This window comes from Xiphophorus couchianus, chromosome 22, assembly GCF_001444195.1.
Source record: "Xiphophorus couchianus chromosome 22, X_couchianus-1.0, whole genome shotgun sequence".
In the NCBI taxonomy this organism is placed as follows: Eukaryota; Metazoa; Chordata; class Actinopteri; order Cyprinodontiformes; family Poeciliidae; genus Xiphophorus; species Xiphophorus couchianus.
This window is the reverse complement of record NC_040249.1, coordinates 24290310-24312382: the sequence shown is the minus strand read 5'-3', so window position 1 is coordinate 24312382 and position 22073 is coordinate 24290310. Positions and strand designations below refer to the sequence as shown.

The 22073-nt window shown below is 37.0% G+C and overlaps 1 protein-coding gene across 1 annotated transcript; it reads left to right on the top strand.

Moving 5' to 3' along the window:
- The first annotated feature begins 604 nt into the window (after positions 1–604).
- On the top strand, positions 605–2996 carry LOC114138463 (G-protein coupled receptor 4-like). Its single transcript, XM_028007748.1, has 3 exons — positions 605–867; positions 1886–2061; positions 2149–2996. Exons 1-3 carry the CDS (start codon positions 694–696, stop codon positions 2690–2692), a joined length of 894 nt encoding a protein of 297 aa, XP_027863549.1. The 5' UTR covers positions 605–693; the 3' UTR covers positions 2693–2996.
- Positions 2997–22073: the final 19077 nt, after the last annotated feature.

Here is a 22073-nt window from a genome sequence, read left to right as displayed (position 1 = left end):
CACACCAGAAATAAATAGTGAACCAGCAGCTTGTTGCTTTGACTGTTCTGGGCATATTTGCATTAATAAACAAGCCGTTGTTTTCATTTCCTGAAATGTTCCGATTTCGAATATACAAGGCGTCTATGTGACAATGACTCATGCACAGATAATATCTGATGATTTCATCTTATAACAGTTTAGTTCTAATGACTTCTGTTTTGACTTCCTTAAAGTGGATGTAGATAATCAGCTCCCAGGTTTTGAGCTTTCTTTGTGGTTCTGGACGAGAAGAAGACTAAATCCTCAGACCTCAGCTCTTTACAGTAAAGAGTTTCAACTGTTGGAGGTAAAATCTATTCATTGTGATATCAGTAGGGATAACTACCTAAAGAAAGGGCATTTTGAATCTTTTTAAAAGTCTAAAGACACAGTAATGGAGTCTGTCATTTTTGTGAAAATGTCTTCATTCATTGCAGTGGCATGAGATTCTAACTTTTAAAAGAGAAACAGGATAAATTTTATGATTCTTGTTATTAAAAAGTATATTTTTATGAATACAAGAAGGTATTTGTAAAAGTATTTAACTTTATATGCACACCTGGTTATGTTGTTAGGACGACAGGGAGACTTCATCCAGAAACTACTGCTCTGAATATGAACAACTAACATTTAACTTCATCATGATCTACCATCCATGTTTTATAGAAAACAATGGAAATGCAGGACAACACCACCTTCAACAACATTGATGACTTCAACATCACCAACAACAGCAGCAGCCAATCTGACTTTAATGTTGAGTCAATCATGCATTTAGTGGAATTAATAGTTATTTGCACAGGACTTCCTCTGATGCTGGTGGCGATCTGTGCGGTTTATTGTCTGGTACGTATGCTGACATTCACGCTGTCACACCGTCTATCCTGACGTGTTGCTGTAACTAAAGACACTTTGGGTCTGAATAAAAATAAATTAAATGTTTTGTGCTGAAAACCAAATTCTGTCACTTCTAGGAAATATGTTGGTGTGTTTGGATCAAGGGTGTATTACAGCATTAAAACTGAATAAATCGTGATTTAATCTTACACTGTAATTTACTTTTTAATATTTTTTACTTGTTTTTCATACTTAAAACCATGTTGGGCAAAAAGTGCAATGCTTACCACATAATCAGTTCTTCTAATTGCTCAAACCAGTATTTTTTATTATATAAGAATTTTTTCTGTTAGATTGAATAAAAGTAAATATGTTGAACATCTCTCCCATCTTAGCCACTCCAAGCATTTGGCATACTGAGGTTAGGGAATCTTCATCACTGTACACAGAGTAATGTAACATCATCATCAGCAGCTTTTTTCATAGCTTCTGACATGCAAAAACAAGATCAGAATATTTGAACTGCTGCATATATTTAAATATGTATTCATGGAACAGCTGCTAAATGAGATGTTTTTTTTTTTCATAGTACAGATTAACAGTAGCGATGGTGGTAGGGTTTGGTTCTCCTCTGTCTACCTTGGTCGTTGTTTCCTTGGGCAAAACGTTTCCCTGCAGGTGATGTTCAGAGGCTCTAGTGTTGCCGGTTTATGGCAGCCTGCCTCTGTCAGTTTTCTCCAGGGCAGCTATGGCTACTGTCCAGTAGCTTCCCTCCATCTGCGTGTGAATGTGTGTGTGAATGAGTGAAGGGGTGAGTGTAGTGTGGAGTGATTCAGGGTCCTCTCTGGTCTTGATAAAGCGATATACCAGTACAGGCCATTTACCATTAATACTCATGAAAAGCTTAGTTTTTGTCAAAACAAATAAAAAATATGGCCTTTACTCATTTTTGTTCTATTTTTCTTGTATCTATGGAACAAGCAACAAGTTTTATTTCAGGACATGTTAATGGCTTCTTTCCCTGCAGATCCAAAAAGATCACTCTGCTCCGGTCTACATCATCAACCTTCTCATTTCTGACCTTATTCAGCTCTGCTGCCTGGCAGCTTGGAAGGCAGGCGAGTCACATGACATCATAAGCTACAGTTACCTCCTTGCTCTAACAGGCAGTGTTGGATTTATGGTCTGCATCTCCCTGGAGAGGTAGTTACCTTTATACACATGAGAATTAACTTCTGCATTTAATTCTGTGTCCTGAGTACAATCACCACTGAGTTTCTTTCATTCCAGGTATTTGGTTATTGCCAAGCCGCTGTGGTACAGATTCAGGAGGAACATCAAGATGTCTCTGATGGTCTGTGCCGTGGTATGGACATTGGCATTTGCCAGTGTTCTCCCTTACTGTTTTAATGTAAACCATCAGGTTGTAGAAATGATCTTTGCTGCCGTCTTTCTCCTTCCATTCCCCATTTTGATTTTCTTCCTCATTGAAACCATCAAAGCTCTGTCTGCAGCTTACAGTGTCCCTGCTGAGGAAAAACGAAGGATAGTAACACTTCTGGTTGTGGTGCTACTTATTTACACTCTCCTGTTTCTTCCTAACATTATTTGGTCATTAGTGGAAGAACTAAGATTTAACCAGATTTTTGACAGCTTGGCTTGCATTTGTCTTTGTCTAAGTCCTCTGGCAGATGTAACCATGTACTTTTGCATTAGAAAAAGTGCGATGGACAAACTACTGAAGTCATGCTGCCATTGTGAAATGAAAGGCAATCAGAAATTAAGCAGCACAGCTGTTGAAAACACGTCTGCACCATGCACCAACACAGTGTAAGCTTTGCATGGAATAATCGGTATATTGCTCAACCCATCCATCCATCATCATACATGCTTTTCCGTGGGGTCGCCTCCAGGTCACCCTGGACAGTCAGCAGTCCATCACAGTACTGGGAAACCTGTACTTCAGTATTGCTTTAAACGTTCCTGCAGATGTAACGCTTTCATTGTTATAATAGGTATAAATATTCATTGTTGTGCTCTCTTAAAAACAGACAGGAAGTTTATGATTTTCAAATCAGCATTTTCTGCATCTGAATCTATGACACTTTATTTAGTATGATAAATTATTATTTTTCTAAATTTTCTGTCATGAAGCTTTTAATCTGTTGTTTATTTTGTTACAAAAATGTACAGAGGGCTTTTACTACTGTAAAAAAAACATATGTATCTGTGTATTAAAGCATCAATAAATGTTACTGTCTGGTTTATGGCTGGTACAATGTGCAACAGTTATTGAAGATGTAAGTATGTTGTATTTTCATGCTCTTATTTGAATTGTAGGGGATTAATTGGCAACAGTTTTCCTGAAAGTGCCTCCTGCTAAAAATAATATTGTTGAATTTAATGTTAAATAAGGCTAAGAGTATAAAATTATTCATTAAGAAGAAATGGCAAGAGCAATGGAGAGATGAGAAAATGTTAGATTTTATTATATTATCCAAAAGAAAGTTAGAGAATTTAGAAAATGGAATAGAAAAAAGATATGGAGGATGACAGTAATAAATATCACTCTGAAAATAATCAACAAACATGCTACAGGTTGTTGTCATCATAGTAGACAAATGGAAACATATTTTTTGGAATGTAATAACTGTGAACATAAAAGAGAAATTCTAAATAAGAATAAAAGTGAGTTAGACATACAGCAATTATTTCAAACACCATCAGGAACATTTTTAGTTTTTTTCTTTCTTTCTTTATAAGACGATCAGGTATTTTGGGAAGAATATAGTAACAGAACATCTGATACTCCAATCTGGTCAAAGTGTTGCACTTTGTGTTGTTCACCAACTGCCATAAAAATAGAAGAAGTAGAGAAGAAGGAGGTGTGGCTTGTATCAAAACAAAATTATGTAGAATTGATTCAGTCTTTTAATCCGGTGACCTGACGATCTGTGCTACCTCGTCAGATTATCCTACTGTATCGCGTTGACACGTCCATCTGGAGGCACAGTGGTTAGTATTTAATGCAATCATCACAAACCTTTCTTTAAGTGACAGGATTGTAGGGGGAGCTTAAGAATTATGCTTATAATTTTGAAAAGTAAAATCATATGAATGACGAAAATTAAAACCGTCAGAATATTCCACCCATTTTAAATACATTTGTGTAAATGCACCAAATTCCTTCATAAGAATACGGTACCTGTTTAATATGTAAAGCTAGTTCATAGATGCTTTAAATTCTTTTATTATAAAATCATATATATTTATATATACAGTATATGGTAGTATGATGGTTAAATTCTTTAATCAGTTTTTCCTGTTAAATATGTCTGGGTAGCAAATGTAGATGTATTACATTCCTCTATTAAAATACCCCACCTTTATTTAAATACACAACGGTAGTTTTGTTAGTGTTATAACTCAAAATGATAATCTACTGCTTGAATTTCTAACCTTAATGCTTCGTAAGAATAAACCACTATCTGACAAAGGTGTTGCACTTGCATCGCCACGCCAGCAGAGGGCACACGCCTTGTTCTAGACTGAGAGAGGTAGCTGGGTAGAATACAAAGGTTCATTAGTATTCTGATGAACATTTTACCTCAGGTGACTCCACCTCTGTTGGTCATGTCAGAGTGATGGAGAGAGGTCATCAGCCTGTAAACCACCTTCACCTTTCACTCCTCCAGGAACAAGGCATGGTGGGAAAAAAAGTCAAGCCAGAGGGATTGATCTGTTGCTCTAGCTGGAATAAAGCAGAGCAGTTAGTTTGATGGAAAACAAGAATTTTCTCAGTGAGCAACTCTGTCAAAGTGTTTGATGGAGACGGGTCGAACAATACAGAGAGCTGGAGAGCAGCTTCGTAGTGATGTATTGATCCTGTCCAGTGTGGTCTGAGCAGACTGATTGATTCTTTTACAAGTGAGGGCCGTAACAGACTCAGACTGGCTGTGACAAATGTTTTAGTGAATGTTTGTTAAAATCATAAACATTTTCAGCTAAATTCTGATTTGAGCTCTAAGTCGATGTTCACAGGAAGAAGCTTAAAGCTTTTCCAGTGTTTCTGTTCATCAGATTACAGCTCATTGTACAAATATGTTCTTGTAAACGTTCTGCTGGTTTCTTGTGTTTACAGCACAAACCAGGACTTGTTTCTGAAAATCTACTCTGTGTTTCCTCTTCCATTAGCTACAACCAACAAGGGATTCAGTGATTTATAAAGTAACACAAGTTAGCAGTTAGATCATTTCTATTTAGCCACATTGTTAATTTGAACATACCTTTAAACATACAAACAACATAATTAAAAGATGGCTCTGGAAACTATTGAGGAAAATGTTAAAACCCAAAACTTTCAGTTAAATATTTCTAAACCCTCTGCTGCCGGTAAATCAAGTAACAGACCCGTCTTCTTGCAGGTACTGAAGTAGAAATTATAGTGAAGTATAAAGTTTTTTTACCGTACAAACTTACAAAGCTTACAACCTGCAGCAACACAGATCTGCAGACAAACTAATAAACGTGATTTAATCACCAGCATCAAATCCCTGAATTATCCTTTAATACAGAGCAGTGAAAACATTTAGACCTGAGCAGTGAGCTGCAGCCAGCTGCTGTTGGAAAGGAGTGAATAATTGTTAAAGAATCTCTTTCAGAGACTAATTCAGTTCAACTACAGTTTGATGAGAAAACGAACATCAAAGTTCAGCTTGTCTGGGTCGGTATGAAAAAAACTGGATGAAAAAGCAAACCTTTAGCAAAACCTATTTGCAAAATATTGAAGTACTGTAAGTGTCCAGATCTTAGATGAAACAAGAGCGCCCTCTTGTGTTCATATCTTTAGTTTGCCTAAAAAATCACAATAAATTTCTAGTTTTGAATTTGTTTTGCCAACAATGCAACACCCATTTTCTTTTATATACCATAAAACTTTAGATACACAGTCTGAAAAATAATCAGTAGTAAAGAAAGGTCACAAGAAATAATCTTTATGAAAAATGTACAGTTTAAGACTTGCTTGCATTTTAACAGAAAGGTTTTGCTGTATAATTATAATAAAGCAGTGAAAATTATTAGACATGATGAATAAGAGGAAGAGTTCATGAGGAAGATAAACTGAATAAACTACACCACAGCTGTTGTACGGTGGGCTGTAAGGGTCTTTGAATGAACTTGATGAAATCCACATTGGTTACCATAGTGACACTATCTGTGGTTTTACTGTAACACAGAAGAAACCATCAGTGTAATCCCACTGATGTCTTAATGAAACACAAAACACTGAAAGTTTGATGGTTTGATGACATGACATAAATCTCTGCATCATCCTGAGGCTGATAATTGATATATTTCATGACAATACCCAATTTTATGAGTGTCTAATAATGCACTTTATTAAAAATATTAATATCCCAACATTTCTTCCACATTTTGTCACTTTACAACCATTTTAATTCATTTTCTGGGATTTTACTGAGTCACCAGTATAAATAAGTGCATAACTTGTGGAAGCTTAATGACGCATTGAATACAGATGCAGAAATCGCTGCATTTCAATTTATTACTAAATAAAATCTGATACAACCAATTACCTAAACACAGCAAATGCAGGAGTGATAAAGGGAGAGGAAAATATTTTGATAGTTTTTGCTGTTATTCAAATGAACACAAGTCTGACAAAATCAGTCTTACAAACGATTAAAGTAATCAGCTTTATTTCAAAGCCAGGTTCATGCTGATTTTCTGTCTGCTAATAGCTTTCTGAATTTACCAGCCAGTTTGGGTATTTTTGTATATCAATAAAGAATCAATAAATAAGCACCATCAGCTAAATGAAAGAGCCCCGATTACATGCAACAGTCCAAACATTAATACATTACAACTTAATCAAAATCTTACACCTGTCTATTATTTTTAGGAAACAATCACTGTGCAGGAACACAACAGAGAACATTAGCTTTAGCCTCCTAGCAACTGACATGGTGATTTGTCAGCTTCCTCCTTGAAATGTAAAAAATAAAGCTGAGACTACGAGCTCATTTCTTTGTTTAGCCTTAATTAGCCCATGACTGTGTCACTGACTGATTTCTCAACATTTATTAAGAGGCTAATTATCCACTAAAGGATGATTACTTTATTCAACAGACTCATGGTCCACAAAGACGCACAAAAAACAAACTACATCATTTTCCTGCTAGTAAAGTTTTTGTTTTTGTATTTTATTTCTTAAATCGATGAAAATAGATACGAGATGAAAATGGTTTCTTATAGAGATCTGAACTAATAAACTGATCTAGAAGTAAAACACAGTCAGAATTTTTATAACAATTTAACCACAAAACAGCAGCAAAAGTTTCCCATTGAAATGACTCTTTATATCATCTAACTAGAAAGAACTGAATCATTAAAGTTATCTTTTTGGATCAAAAGACTCATCCTAGAGAGAAATAGATGGATTTAGTAGCTGAGCCATATGAGGTTGTGAATGGACATCTAATGGGCATCTAGTGGATTTTCAAAGAGATTACTGGAAGAGTTGTTGACATCCATCGCCTTAAACGTCAGATATGCCTCACTGAAGAGGGTGGTGCAATCAAAGTCCTCCATCCAGCAGCAGGAGAGAAGAGAAAACACAGACAGGAGGAGGACAGAGCGACTGCCACACACCAGAATAAGTCTGCGATCATCAATCACATGGCCCTAATGGCTGTGAGATTCATTGAGAAAGATTTCTGAATAAGAATAAGAATAAGAGCTTTCTATAAGAACCAGTAAAATAGCATCACACTGATGTTATGGTAAAAAAAAACCCCACCATCAATCAGTGAAGCAAACTGTGATCTGAACGTAGATACAGCCTGGAGACTGCTAAAGTATGCAAAACCTTAAACTTTTCATCCTGTTACCACTTCAATGTATTTATCTGGAATTTTATCTCATAGTGCAAAACAAGGTTGTGCATAACTATGAAGTGGAAGAAAATTATAGTTCTTAACTTTATTTTTCTCATTTTTTCCCCATGGGTTTGATATAGAGAGAACAAATAGTGTCATGAAGATCAAGAAAAAAAAGACTCAGACTTAATGATGCGATTCAGTCTGAGCAGTTGATGAAGTTAGATACAGTTCAGTCCTGAAAGAAAATCCCTTGGAAAGGAATGAAAACTGGAGTGAAATCAGTTGAAAAATGGCCCTAAAAATACAACCGGAGCATCTCAGGAGTTGGTCTTTAACTACATGTACAGCTATATAAAATGTTTGGAGAAAGAATAGTATCATTATTTATTACAAATAACTTGCAAATAAACACTTTTTTATTTCCTAATTGCTTCTGATGGACCAGAGGGGAGCACATGTGAACTTCTGCACACCTGAGCTTTCTGCAGGATTCAGGCAGATCTGGAAGTCCACATGTTCCACATCACAAAAAAAAAGAGACTACATGTAGAGTTAAAACCCACCGCAGCGCTGGCAGGAAGGTCGCTCATCTTTCATTCTTAATATTTTTTACATACATCTACAAGGGAGCCTACTGAGGGTCTAACAAAACCTATACACAAAGGGAGATCAGACATGATACTGAGTTGATTAGAACGAGACACGACAAGATTTAATGCTTTCAAGAAAACTTTAAAGATCAACTTTATGCTCCCCTTGTTTTAGATTTTTGTGTGGTCTGCAGTACTTTTACCATTTCCCAGTTGCTATTGTTAGTATTTTCTGTAAATGTGATGTAGCTTAGCGTACTCCCAGGCGTTCAGTCATTGGTTGTCATAACGATGCTTTCTGCTTCTGTCAGCATCTAAACAGCTTACATGTGGTATTTATTGTTCTTAGTGGAAACCCAAAATGTGTTAAAAAATGAGATAAGAGTTGGTGAGTCATTTTCTCTAAAACCTTCATCAGGTGAAGCCATGATGACCACAACTCACTGGTGCTCACATGTCAGCAGTCACCTCAATGAGAAACATAGTAACATCTTAATGTTGTAAGGTTTTGTATGATAAGATCCTGTTACATCTAGTTTCTACATATTTTCATCTCAAAGTTTTGTACTTTTGGAGACCAGTAGTCTTACAACCTTTAAAGTATTTTAGCAGCTATTTCTACAGTTATCAGGCTTTAAATGTGTAAACACTGTCTCATACACTGAAGTTAAAGCCTTATTTTCTTAAAAAAATTCAGTTTCTTTTAGTTTACTTTTGTAATGGATAGTGAACGTTGCTCTTCTCTTGGAGCAGATATTAAACAAATTTTCAGTCTTCCTTGACATTCCACATTAAACAGTCAAAAACTGTATGGAACCAAATTAACTACTTCACATTTTCTTTCTTTCTGATCTCGTCACTTTCATATAATTTCCAAGCATGTCCACTAGAGGGTGCATTTACACAGAAAACATATTAAAAGATCTCAATATTAAGGACATATCTAAATGTAAAATAGGTATACAATCATCAAGCACACTAACAATGTTAGAAAATTAGACATTTTATCTCATATAAATTGGAAAGCAAACAAACAAAGAGGATGGATGGATAGATTCCAACTGCTTCAGTACAGATCAGTCAAATTCATTGATGTTTTAAATTTCAATCACACAGCAATAACAGGACTTCACTTCTAAAATAATCCAGTTGAGGTGTTGGACATGTGGTGGTCATCAGTGTGTGAATGTGTGTGGATGAATGGATGAGTGACTGGTTGGTGTAAAGCTCTTTGTTGGGTGTCAAAACACTCGGATGTACAACTGAGTCCAGTTGTAGACAGAACTGTACACACACAGGCTGTGTAAGAACCCTGATCTGTCTAAACATTTGTCTTACATATATACAGCAAACTGTATTTATATATAAATACACTTTAATAAAGGCTTTAATTGACTTTGTCTGGAACTCATAAATCCAGAGCTCATTGTCAAACTATGAAGTTCCTCTGCAAAGCCAAAATAATGCATGACTCAGATGAGTTGGGCCCAAATTTTTCAAAACACAAAACTAAATTGCTGAAACCTTATACATTTGTATATTTTTAAGCTTAAAGACCAGAAGGTTGCTGTGTGATATAAAACTACCTGCAGGCTTGGCATGGTGACTATATTAGTGCCAGTAGTTTCACTGCAGCCTTTCAGAGGACATGAAGGTGATGGTGGCGGAGCATGCAGGCTTTGAGTGATTCACGGTAGTAGCTGGGCTTGTCTGTACCCGTCTCCAGCAGTAATTGCACTGCTTGCTCAGTCTGAGAGAGCCACAACAAAGTGAAGCGGTGTAATGGCCCAGGCAGTGCAGAAAAACAAGGCAGCAGGACCTCTGGTAGGTAACTGCTGGCAGCGAGCTGAGCGAAGCAGAACTGTGAGGGGAAATTATGCTCATTATCATGCTTTTCATCTGGTATAGATGAAGGCTCAATCTAACTCTGGGGTCGGCACAGGCTGGCCTCAGAGTGTCGGGGCGTTGGATGTCTGCACCTCCAGTACACATCCTGCTGATTGCAGTCTGTGATTATACTGAGAGCAGTGACACTGAGAGGGGAAGCAGCTGTCACTGTCCATATGACGTTTATGATCTATCCAGAGTTATGATTTATAACTGTATATTCAACTGTTAAACAAATAACTGTATATTCATGTGGGACCAACATGTTGCAGAACGGTCCCCACAAAACATGTGGGTGATTAATTACATTGGCATTTCTTACATCTAAAATGTAAAGGTCCTGAAGGAAATGTTGAAATGACAATCAAACTGTGAGGCTGCTATATTACTGAGCCTACCCAGCCTGTGGAGATGTCATGTCATAGACGTTACTCAAAGTCCAGACTATTTCACACCAAATGTAGAGTCAATCTGGACTCGTTTCACACCTTGTTCCTGAGCTACTGTCACCTGAGGCGTAGCCAACAGCTCGAGACTTCAACACAGTGAAACATGATGCTTTAGAAACAGAGATTTATAGTTTAAACGTTTGGATACAATCAACAGGAACCACAAAGAAAACATGGAAGAAAATTAGTAACAAGTCACATCAAAACAGACAATACAAAGATTTCCAGCAGAACAAAATGTGAAATTGGTTTAAGTAACATAAATGTGTGGATGTGCCATAACTTTCTCCAGCTGAACAGGAACAAAACTGAAGTTATTATCTTTGGATATAATGAGGACGATCAAATCAACTCACAGCTCCAGTTACTGCAGCTGGAGGTGATCAGCTGAAACCTGGGTGAAGAGATGAACTCTGACCTGAACCTTCAGAGCCACATAGAGACAATCAGCCACAACAAAGATATGGTCTGTAATAGTAAATTTCACATGAAACATTATTATGATACTTTTTCGCTACTAATTAAATAGTAATAAACAGCTGAAAGATAGATCATAAAAACTTTACATGAATATTAAATGATTACTTTCTATTTTCGATTACTTGTAAGTTTTAACTAGATTATTTTATTTTATCTTGGTGCATTTAAGTCCAGTTCATGTATCTTGCTTATACTTATTATAGCTAAAGGGTCATTTTAATTACAACTCTTTAAATGATTCAGGTGTAAGTGAAACATTTTTAAAATGTTATTTTTACACTTTAATGTCCAGATGTTGGAATCCTGAGAATCACAAACAAACAATTATAAAGATAAAGAACCAATTCTATTGTTTTTTTTTAAAATTATTTTAAGTTCAAGCTAAGCAAATGAATTTTCTCATCATGAGTGCGTGGATGTCTGAAGTGATTAGTTGTTGTACCTGCTTAATCCAGCAGGAGGCGCTATTCGGCATATTTCTTGGTGTGTTCATACTACATCGCTTCACCTCCTGCAACAAAACTTGATCCAAACTGAACTTTTACTTAGTGAAACAGATGAAGCAGGAGACCTGCATAGATTAAAGGTTAAATGTTCTCAATGTGTGGTAGAGACTCTCTAAAGAAATGAGCAGGTATGAACACAGTGATAATACACTGCAGAGTAACGACTAATGATGAGCAAAGAGAGATGGGAATAGAATTATACGACTGCAGCGTCCAGAGATGGAGAGCGTAATTATAAAGTCTTTAAAAAATTCAGCAGGCTCTCTGGTGCCAGAACCTCCTACATTTCACTACTGGTGTCTGATTCCTCATTATTTTATTACTCGTTCCCTGATGGGAGGCTTTGAGTCAGCAAATTATTGTCCTAAAACATGAAAACAGAAACAGTTTCACCGGAAAAAAAAACTACTTTATTAACACCAGAAGCCAGAAAACCAGAAAATAAGAGGAACGTGATGGACAGTACAATGTCCTTCACAAAGTACAGTATATGCACTTTGGTCTTACTGTAAATCATTGTTTTATTGTAGCAACCTACAGTAAGAAATCTAGAAAATTAAAATTGAGAACTACGTTACAGTATGTAACTTTTTCAAAACTTCATTTTTCACAGTTTTGTTGACACTGTCACCATGTTGTGCCAGCAAAATATGACACAGATCATTTTTGACAAGAACAAGCTTCTCCACTTCTGAGTGCTATCTGAAGCAACATATCGCTCTCAATCAAAAACAAACATCTGGAGCCAAAGGACTGACTTAGCGCTGTCAATTAATCTTGTGTATGTGCTTCTAAACGTGCTAATGGAGGAGAAACAACTTACGGTTCCAGGAAAAGTGTTTACCCACAGCCATTAGTGGCCATGCTAACTAGCCTAGCATTCATAGCAGGCTTTGTTGTGGTGAACCAGCTGTAGTGTAGCAGAGAGCAGTGCTGAAGCTGTGTCCAGCTTGTACACTGAGGTGATTGACAGCGCTCAGAGCGTCCTTCTGGCTCTGATTGGTTGTTTCTGATTGAGCAGTGGAGTTGTTCAAATGACAGCAGGCCTATAAAGGGGAGGCAGAGGAACTCGATTATTTCCATAACATTTCACTGTTTGCTTTAGCTGGTGATCTGTTGTGTGTTACAGCATCACATGAGTTGAAAGAAAAAGCCACAACCTAAATTTACTGAAAGCTGTGCGTCTTGGGTGCATGACCCAGAACTGTTTCTGAAGAGTGGAATAGGTGTAGTGATGCTTCAATGCTCAGGATTTTTTGAATCTTTTGCTCATTACAAAGTTGATTTTCTCTGTAAATTCAAACGCTGACTTTTAAACTGTGGCGAAATGGGAAAGGAGTTGCACATTAATCACCATGTCAGGCTACCAGCGCTAAGACTGTTTCATGAAAACAAGAGCCAACTGTTGCAGCGGACTATCTCTTCAGAAGTTGTTACTTTGTGATCACTGCATGCCCCCTCATTAACAGGCATCAGAAATATCACCAAAAAAGAACAGAACAGAGGATTACATAAAAAATGGCTGGATTCATTCAGAGGGAAAATATTACCCTCCTATTTGAGACTTTTTAATTGGGTCTCTTGGAGCTGAAATTAGTCAGTTCATTAACATTCAGCTATTTGCAACCTCGGCGCCTGATAAAAGCTGCTTGACATTCTTCTTGAGTGAATATGTTCTTTTTCCTCTGTATCCTCGGGTTTACAGACACACAACACTGACTAGAACCTCCACACTCACATAAAAGCAAAAAAGTGCCACAGTTTCACAGTGAACTAACTTTCTAATTATCGCTCACATGTTCTTCAACCTCCCCCAGCCTTTTGCTCAGCAATGCATTCCTGCTGCTAAACAATAGAAGGAACCTTTAAGCAAAAAACTGTCCGTAACATAAATAGTGGAATCCATCAGTTGACGTGTTTCCAAAAGAAAAATCAATTTGATGAAGTTGAAAGAAAAAGAATCAGGCTATTGTTCTCTTCGACCTTGGATACAGCCTTGCTTATATCATCAACAAGATTTATTCATTACGTCTGAGGTACCGAGGTTTAAACAAGTCGAAGGTTTTTCCTTATAAATGAGCGTCTGCGACTGAAGGCTACGATCAATCAGATAAATGTGCCGGGGGAATTAAATGATAAGAGGAATAAAGGGAGATGAATTTGACCTCAGAGTTTATAAAAACGTCTTTCTGAAATTCTGACCTGAGTGGAACAGCAGACGAGATACAAAGTGCCGTTAGCTGAAGGGACAGAAAAGATGGCAGCTGTTAAGTTAACCTTGTGAATGACAAGACATGGACTTCTTACTGGTATGAAAGTGTTGGAACTAAATGTTTGGCTTATGCAATTGTTAAAAAATATGATGAATGATGTATTAAAAGTTGGGTTTTCTTTAGCTAAACTGAGGCACCATTAAAACCTTCCTGGAATCATTAGCCAGACTTTTATGAGGGAATGAATTTAGGATGGCTGGTCAGCAAACACTTCTCACACACACAGTTTATTCAGATTTAAAATGACGTCCAAGTTTCGTTCAAAGAAAGAGCTTCAGCAGCTGGAGCAGCTGGACGGCTCTTCTGCTACATGTGGAGCTCCTCAGATGATTCCTGACTTTCCAGCTCAGAGTTTTACTTTGGGCTGAAATGAGCAAATTATACCCTGTAGCACAATGAATGCTGGGAAATGTGGTTCAATCAGTTCATTTAAGTAAATAGATGCCCAACAAAAGTTGGTTTTACAGATGCGGTTGTAAGACTATTTAGGTCTCTATGACTTTAGCAGCATGGCAAATAAAGATAAGATAAGATTTATTTGTCATTGTCATCAACAGATTACGAGATTGAGATTTGCTATGAAAGATGGAGCTATGAAATTCAACAATCAAAATAAAACCCACGATGATTGGACGTAGTGGACGCCGTTATCCAGAAGTGAAGGTGAGGCTCATTGGAGTAAAGCCAACTACATGGACTTTATCAGGGATAGGAGAAACTCTCTTTGGAGTAATTAGTCAGATTGTGCCGTCTCACTGGCCGCTCGGCTTTTTTAGTAGTTTTCTCACTAATGACCTCGGCTCCAACCCACTCCGCACTCTTTCACCGTCCTCCTCCTGCTTCCCTCCATTGCTTACTTCCCACAGCATCCCTCAAAACAACTGCAGAGACACACAGCTGTTGCTAGGTTACCTTGCAACATTAACATTACCATGAAGATTTAAATGGCAAAATGCAGAAACCTGATGAGTGGCTTCCTGTGTGAAGAGCCCAAAGCATTCCATACTAAAACACAAACCAGCTTTTGTGCATTATTTATTGATTTATATTCTTTGTTGCCACATGGCACAGCCTAATGCCACATGAATATTTGAATAATATTGAATATTTTCAATATTTTCATTTCGTCTAATATTTCTGACCGATACATCCTTATGGACCAACACCATGAAGTGGTGAAACCCGGAGGCAGCGCTGAGCATGACTGAACTCTGAGTCCTGAAGACCAACTCTTCACTGGGAGCCAATCAGAGCCAATCAGCACACAGCCAGAGCCAATTCCAGTTCTTAACCACAGCAGCACCAGTGTTTCTGTTCATACGCTGCAGACTGCAGGCTTCATGCTGCTCTGGCCCTGCAGCTTGAAGGACTCTGATACTCTGACGGCCAGATCTCATGAAACACATTTTGTTATAAACATAAATGCACAAGTCTGTATTAAGTTGATCAATTTGTCAATGTCAATGTCAAATTTATTTATATAGCACCTTACAGCAGACAAGACTGCACCAAAGTGCTGTACAAAACAACAACACAAAAACAACAACACAAATGACAAAACAGAACACACATCATTTAAATGCCAGAGAGTAAAAGTGAGTTTTAAGAAGCGATTTAAAATGGTCCAGGCTGTGGGCAGATCTAATCTGGAAAGGTAAGTTATTCCATAAAACAGGAGCAGCAACAGAAAAAGCTCGATCTCCTTTCCTCTTAAGTCGAGTTCGAGGAACTGTAAGTAATAACTGATTATTTGATCGTAGCGTTCTGGACACAGACTGGAGATTTAAAAGGTCCCGAAGATAAGGGGGGGCTAACCCATTTAAAACTTTAAAAGTTAACAAAAGAATCTTAAAATCTATTCGATAAAAGACAGGCAGCCAGTGTAAAGATGCCAGAGTTGGCCTTATGTGGTCATGCTTCCTGGTTCCTGTGAGAAGCCGTGCTGCTGCGTTATGGATCATTTGAAGTCGCTGAATCTGTGATTTTTCCATCCCTCTATATAAAGAGTTGCAGTAATCCAGTCGAGTTGTTATGAAGGCATGGATAAGTCTTTCAAAGTCCTTAAAACCGAAATAAGATTTAACTTTTGCTAAAAGCCGAAGGTGGTAAAAACTCGATTTAACGACAGAACTAACTTGTTTATGTAGCTTTAGAGAGCTGTCAAAAGTGAAACCAAGATTCCTAGCAGAGGTCTGATAAGAGCGAGCTAAAGAACCAAGAATCTGATCTGGATTTGTAGTCTGAAGTTTCTGACCAAATAATAGAACTTGAGTTTTGCTTTCATTGAGGTGAAGAAAGTTTTTTTCCATCCATAATTTAACTTCAGCTAAACAGTTTAGCAACAGCTGAAGAGAATCAGTTGTACCATTTTGCAATTTAAGGGGCAAATAAATCTGGATATCATCTGCAAAACAATGAAAGGAAATATTAAATTTTTGGAAAATTTTACCAAGAGGCAGTAAATACAAGATAAACAAAATGGGCCCTAAAATTGACCCTTGGGGAACACCATACTTTAATGGTCTGGCCCCAGAACAGGATTGGTCAAGATGAACAGAAAAGGTTCTGTTTTCTAAATAAGACTTGAACCATTGGAATACTGAGCCTCGCAGGCCAACACAGTGTTTTAATCTATGTAAAAGAATTTGATGATCTACAGTATCAAATGCAGAGCTCAAATCTAGAAGTAATAAAACTGCAATGTTGCCTGAATCAACTGTTAATAGGAGATCATTATAATTTGGGGATGAATCCAACACAACAAGCAACTTTAGTGACTTAAATAAACATAAAACTGAATTTATTTTCTTTGATCCAATTATGGTAAAAATGATCAAAGAGGGTTGAAATATACAACTTGCTTTGATGTAACTACGGATGCAGTGCTATGAAAATCTGAATTGATGCCAACACAAATGAAAATGAATAGACAATGTTTTAAAGTCAGGTTTGTCCTGGAGAATCCAGTCATTTAAACGAAAAGTAGAGAATTTGCCAAAAACAAAGATGAAATATCCAACTACAGTTAGGACAGAAAAGAGTGTAGTGTTTCTGCATCTGGATAACAAACATTACTCCAGATATTAGTCAGAGGTGTGTGTATATTTTTGAACCTCTTTCAATACTTTTGTCCCTTATTACAGAAAATCCACAATAAATTAAATCTTGTTCCCAGATCACTTTGTTCTTTGAAAGATTAAGAGTTCAAATAAAATTTAAGATGATGAAGAGCCTCATGGCATCTACTCTTAGATCAGCCTTTTTATCTGGTCTTTTTCAGCGTAATCTCTAAAATGGTGGTGATCAAAGAAAGTGAAGACGGATATGTTCCTAAAATAAAACCTAACATTGAAGGGAAACATGAGAACTTACCTGCTGACAGGAATCTGTGTGAAGTCAGGCGGAGTGTAAATCTGACAGTCACACTGAGGTGAAGACGTGACGCTGCTGCCTGGTTTACCTGGGAATTATAAAAAAAAAACAATTAACTGCCAGATTATACAAAACAGAGAAAAATCTGTCACTTCACCTGAATGTTAGGTTGATATGTACTAAATGTTTTTTACATCCTTGGTCCGTCAAATTGAATTGTAATAAAAACAATCATATTTATTTATTCTGTTCATTATTTAGTACATATGTTTTGTTTTTTACATCTTTATCAAATCTACAATGTTATCTCTTAAAAGTTATTCCTGTTGGTTACCACACAATAGAATCTGCCTCACATATGAAGTGAACTGCGTTAAAAATAGATGCATTATCAAGTTTTTATAGGAATTCAACTGGTTTGATTTAAGCTTCTGCTCAAAGTGAGTCAGTCTGAAAATAGGTCCTCTTTATAATTAATGAGGATGATCATGTTTTATGGTTAGAGCTAAAAATTACTGTGTTTAAACTCAAACCTGATTAACGTGAGGAGACTGCTGAGGAGGCAGGTTTCAAAAATGTGTTTCATCTTCAGGTTGTGCAGTGATTTAAAGTTAAAATGATTGTTCAATTCCTTAAAGCTCACTGTTCAAAATAAAGAAGAAAGTTTGTAACTTTTGTAACTTTTTACAGCAACATGTAGAGTTTTTCCACATTTATTCTGACACGTTTACATTGCTGTGCTCAGCCAAACAGAATTTATTCCTGACTGAGCTGGAATTGTGTATATTTTCACAGATTAACAGAAACAATATATTATGGAGTGAAAGAATTTTCACTCACTTGCAGATTCCCTCTGTTTTGTTTTGATTTTCATCAGTCTTAGATTTTTCAGGTTGATAGATGGATTTTAATACCACAAAATATAACTTGAGGAAGCACAAAAAACTGAAAACAAAAAAAAAAAACAAACAAACAAAAAAAACAATAAAACCAATCTGGCACTTTGGGAAACAGCATTTTCCCCTTAAACCTAATAACTGGGTTTGTAGCTGTACATCACTATGGAGAATATTTAACTTTCTCTTCTTTGCAGAATGACTTTAATTAACCAAACAGGACTGTGATTGAGCATGAATGTTTCTTTAAGCTTATGCCACATTTTTTCCCCTCTAGGTCAAAATTTTTATTGGCTAACTACAAAACCTTCATTTTATTTTTTTAAAGGAATTACTGAAATAGATTAACATTGTGTTAATATTCAGATTGTTTAAAGGTGCCGTTATATCAGTGAAATATCTTAAATTCCTGTGAATGGGAACGTACACCGTGAACTTAGAGGTTATTTGATACAACAGCAAACTGGTGCTGCAGTGACAATCATAGTGATTAATTAATGCACCCGCCACAATATTGTTGTGCTTCAGTGATTCAGTGGCACAAAAACTAAATGAGCCTGCCAAGCAGAGGAGCTCACAGTCCTCAGCAGCAACTTTCTGTCTGTCCTTTCCCAGGAAGGCTTTGCTTCCTGCGGATTCATCATGTGATCCACAGATACCAGACATGCTTAAATCTGGAACTGTTTGAGTTTTCTTTATAGGTGGGTCACCAGAGCTGATTTTTCTTCTAGCCACAGTAAATCATCTCCTGATAAGATCAAGCTTCTTGACTTTAGATACATATTTTTCTTCTGATGAACTGATCTGTATCTCATTTTTATCTATTTACATTCCTGGGTAATTAAAATTTTTGACAAATATAAATACACAACACACATATAATTGTTGCAACATTATAGTCATTGTGCTGCACATACTAGATTAACAAAAGCTAAATAGTGGAGAATGTGTAGCAGAGATCAAATCAGACCAAAACCTCTAAATTTAAAAGTAAATTGGATTTATAGATCTAATGTATCATCAGGCTGCACAGTGGAGCAGAAACCAGCCTGGAGTCTTTCTGCAGGGAATTCAGAGGTTCTTCCTGTGCATTTATATGTTTCTCTGGGTACTCTGGCTTCCTCCCAAAGTTCCAAACATGACGGCAGGGTTAGTTGGTTCCACTTTGGTTCTGCAAGGACGTATCGTCTCAAACTCACTTTAAACAAGCCTGGAGATCCAAGAAATCAGAGACACAGAGACGAAGACTTGATTCACATGTCAGGTATATAATTAAGTTCCAAAAAGGAAAACATCAGCTTTATGGTTTATGGTTTATGTTTTTTATATAAACCATAAAAGACTCCATCCATCCATCCATCCATTGTCTGTTCACCCTTGTCCCTAATGGGGTCGGGAGGGTTGCTGGTGCCCATCTCCAGCTACGTTCCAGGCGGGAGGCGGGGTTCGCCCTGGACAGGTCGCCAGTCTGTCGCAGGGCAACCATAAAAGACTCAAGAATTAAATTAAATTCAGGTTGTGGAACTTTGGACTCATGAACTCTTTTCTCATCTAATGACACCTAAAACCAGGAAGTCAGAAAGGATTGACTCTCAGATCCCTAAGAGCCTCAGACCTCTGAGTCAATTCCCTTCAAATTTGAGATGCATTCCTGCAAATTAAACAAATATTTTTCTGTCTCTTTCACCTGGGAGAACTTCAAAACACTTCCAGGTCTTCAAAATAAAAGCATTTGCTATTTGCTTCAGTCAAAGATCCAACAATAATGGATTCAAACCGATTGTCATAATTACTCTTTGATCATAGAAATCAGTATTTCTTTTTTGAATGTAGTATATCCTTATCTACACTATCTAAAAAAATCCAGGCTATTAAATATTTGTGTATTAAATTAGACGTAAAGAAAACCGATTTGTATAAATAGGGAGAATGGAAGGAAAACGTCCAGAGTGAGGATGATTCATTAATTATGACTAGGATTTGAGAACATCAATAATTACCAAGAACTCACATTACAGAGAAACCTGCTGATGTTACCTGATATCCTGAAGGGACAAAGTGAAATAAAAAATCTACCAAGTAAACCTGAGTTGCTGCTAACCAGCTGCCAGCTCAGGGTTTAGTTTTAAAATGCTATCAGACGTTTTATTTTTTTTCACAGGGTTTGTTTTGCAGTTTTCAGACACAAACTAAATCAATTAAACAGGATTACCTGTGACCTGCTGGAACAGCTGGGACGAACCGACATGATATTCAGTCTGAGGTTTAATCACTCTCTAGAAAAAACCTTGTTGTTGTGTTTAAATGTCATATCTTTAACCCAGCCAGCCCTCCGGATGTCAAAACGCAGCATTTTCAGCAGCATGACAGCAGAGCTTACTTTCTGCTGTAACACTTCCCTCCCACTGCAGGAGCACAGATGGAAATGAGACTCTAACTGTAAGATCTTTGGCATTTAAGTGGTAAACAAGTACAGGTTATAAGTTTGAGTTTGACTTGGCTGTGATACAAGACAGAAAGCTGACCTAAAGATAAAACTCTGCCAGCTCACCCACAGCTTGTTGTAGAAAACATTTCATGAGTGTCTCTGTCACGGCTTTTCTTACAGAAACATAAATAACTATCGCTCCAAAAGTAAATCCTTTGGGACATTTAACATTTAAATGATCCTGCTTGGACTAAAATGTGCTTTAAATTCCCCAGTGTTACCTTCAGTGACTCTGAGACAACACTGCTGACTAAAGGATGGGAGCTGGAAGCAGGATGTTCATTAAAAAACCTACATGAAACAAGATGAGTGTTGATCTCTAAAATTAAAAAGTAAACAAATATTGGGAGCAAGGAGCATAACTTTAATATTACTACTGCTGGAGGATTTGGGAAGTGGAAGTGGACATGATCACATTTTCATTCAGTTTGACATTCGGCCTTTTTCCATAGCATAGCAGCCATTTTATTCTTTCATATTTAGTCTTGAACTTGAGCTAGACCGTTACCACACTTTACTCTAAATATACTTCCTCTAAACTTTGTGGATTTTGACATAATTGGACTCGCAGTAATGCCAAAAATGAGGGTTTTGGATCAAAACTCTCTGGCATTGAGAGATTCTCATCATTTCATCCACCTTGACATTGTTCCATCTGAAATAACCCTAAAGCATGATGCTGCCACTGTCACCTTTCACACTGCAAAAGTAGAGCAGCTATTGTGCCAAACACACTTAGGAAAATATATCCATCTTTCAATCATGCTGTTTAGTCCAGAGTGCAGGAGACAGTTATAATAAAAGCAGTGAGAAATCTTGCGGTTCTGCAAGATAGTTTAGGGAGTTTAGTTGAGAAACATCCAGATTTGAATGTTGCTGCTGTTTTACATTCTCCAGTTTCTGCTGACACTTTCATTCTGTGGATGTTTTAAAATGAGATTATTTTTTATCCTTTGTAGCTTCTCTGAAACAATGAGGGCAAATTAGCAAATGTCAAAGAAATGCTATCAGGACAGTTAAACTTTAGGTTAATCAGATCCGGTGTAAGCCCAGGAAGACTGAATGTAATTTAGGAGTGTGGAAACTCAGGCAACCAGCTCGTTCTTGCTTGTTTTTCCAATTTGTTTTTCTGTTAAATTTACAGAAAATATATCACACAAAAGCTGGGAAAACATCCAAAGTGATTCATCTTGGTCTCATTCTTTCACATCACAGAAACCATACATTTTAATAAGGATGTGTTGACTTTTTCAGTCCATATGCTTATAACTGCTTTGGTGAAGCATAAATCACTTCAGATAGTTTGCTAGGCAGAACTTTGTCTACTCATAAAAAATAATTGTGAGCAACACAGTGAAGATGAAGGCGGTTT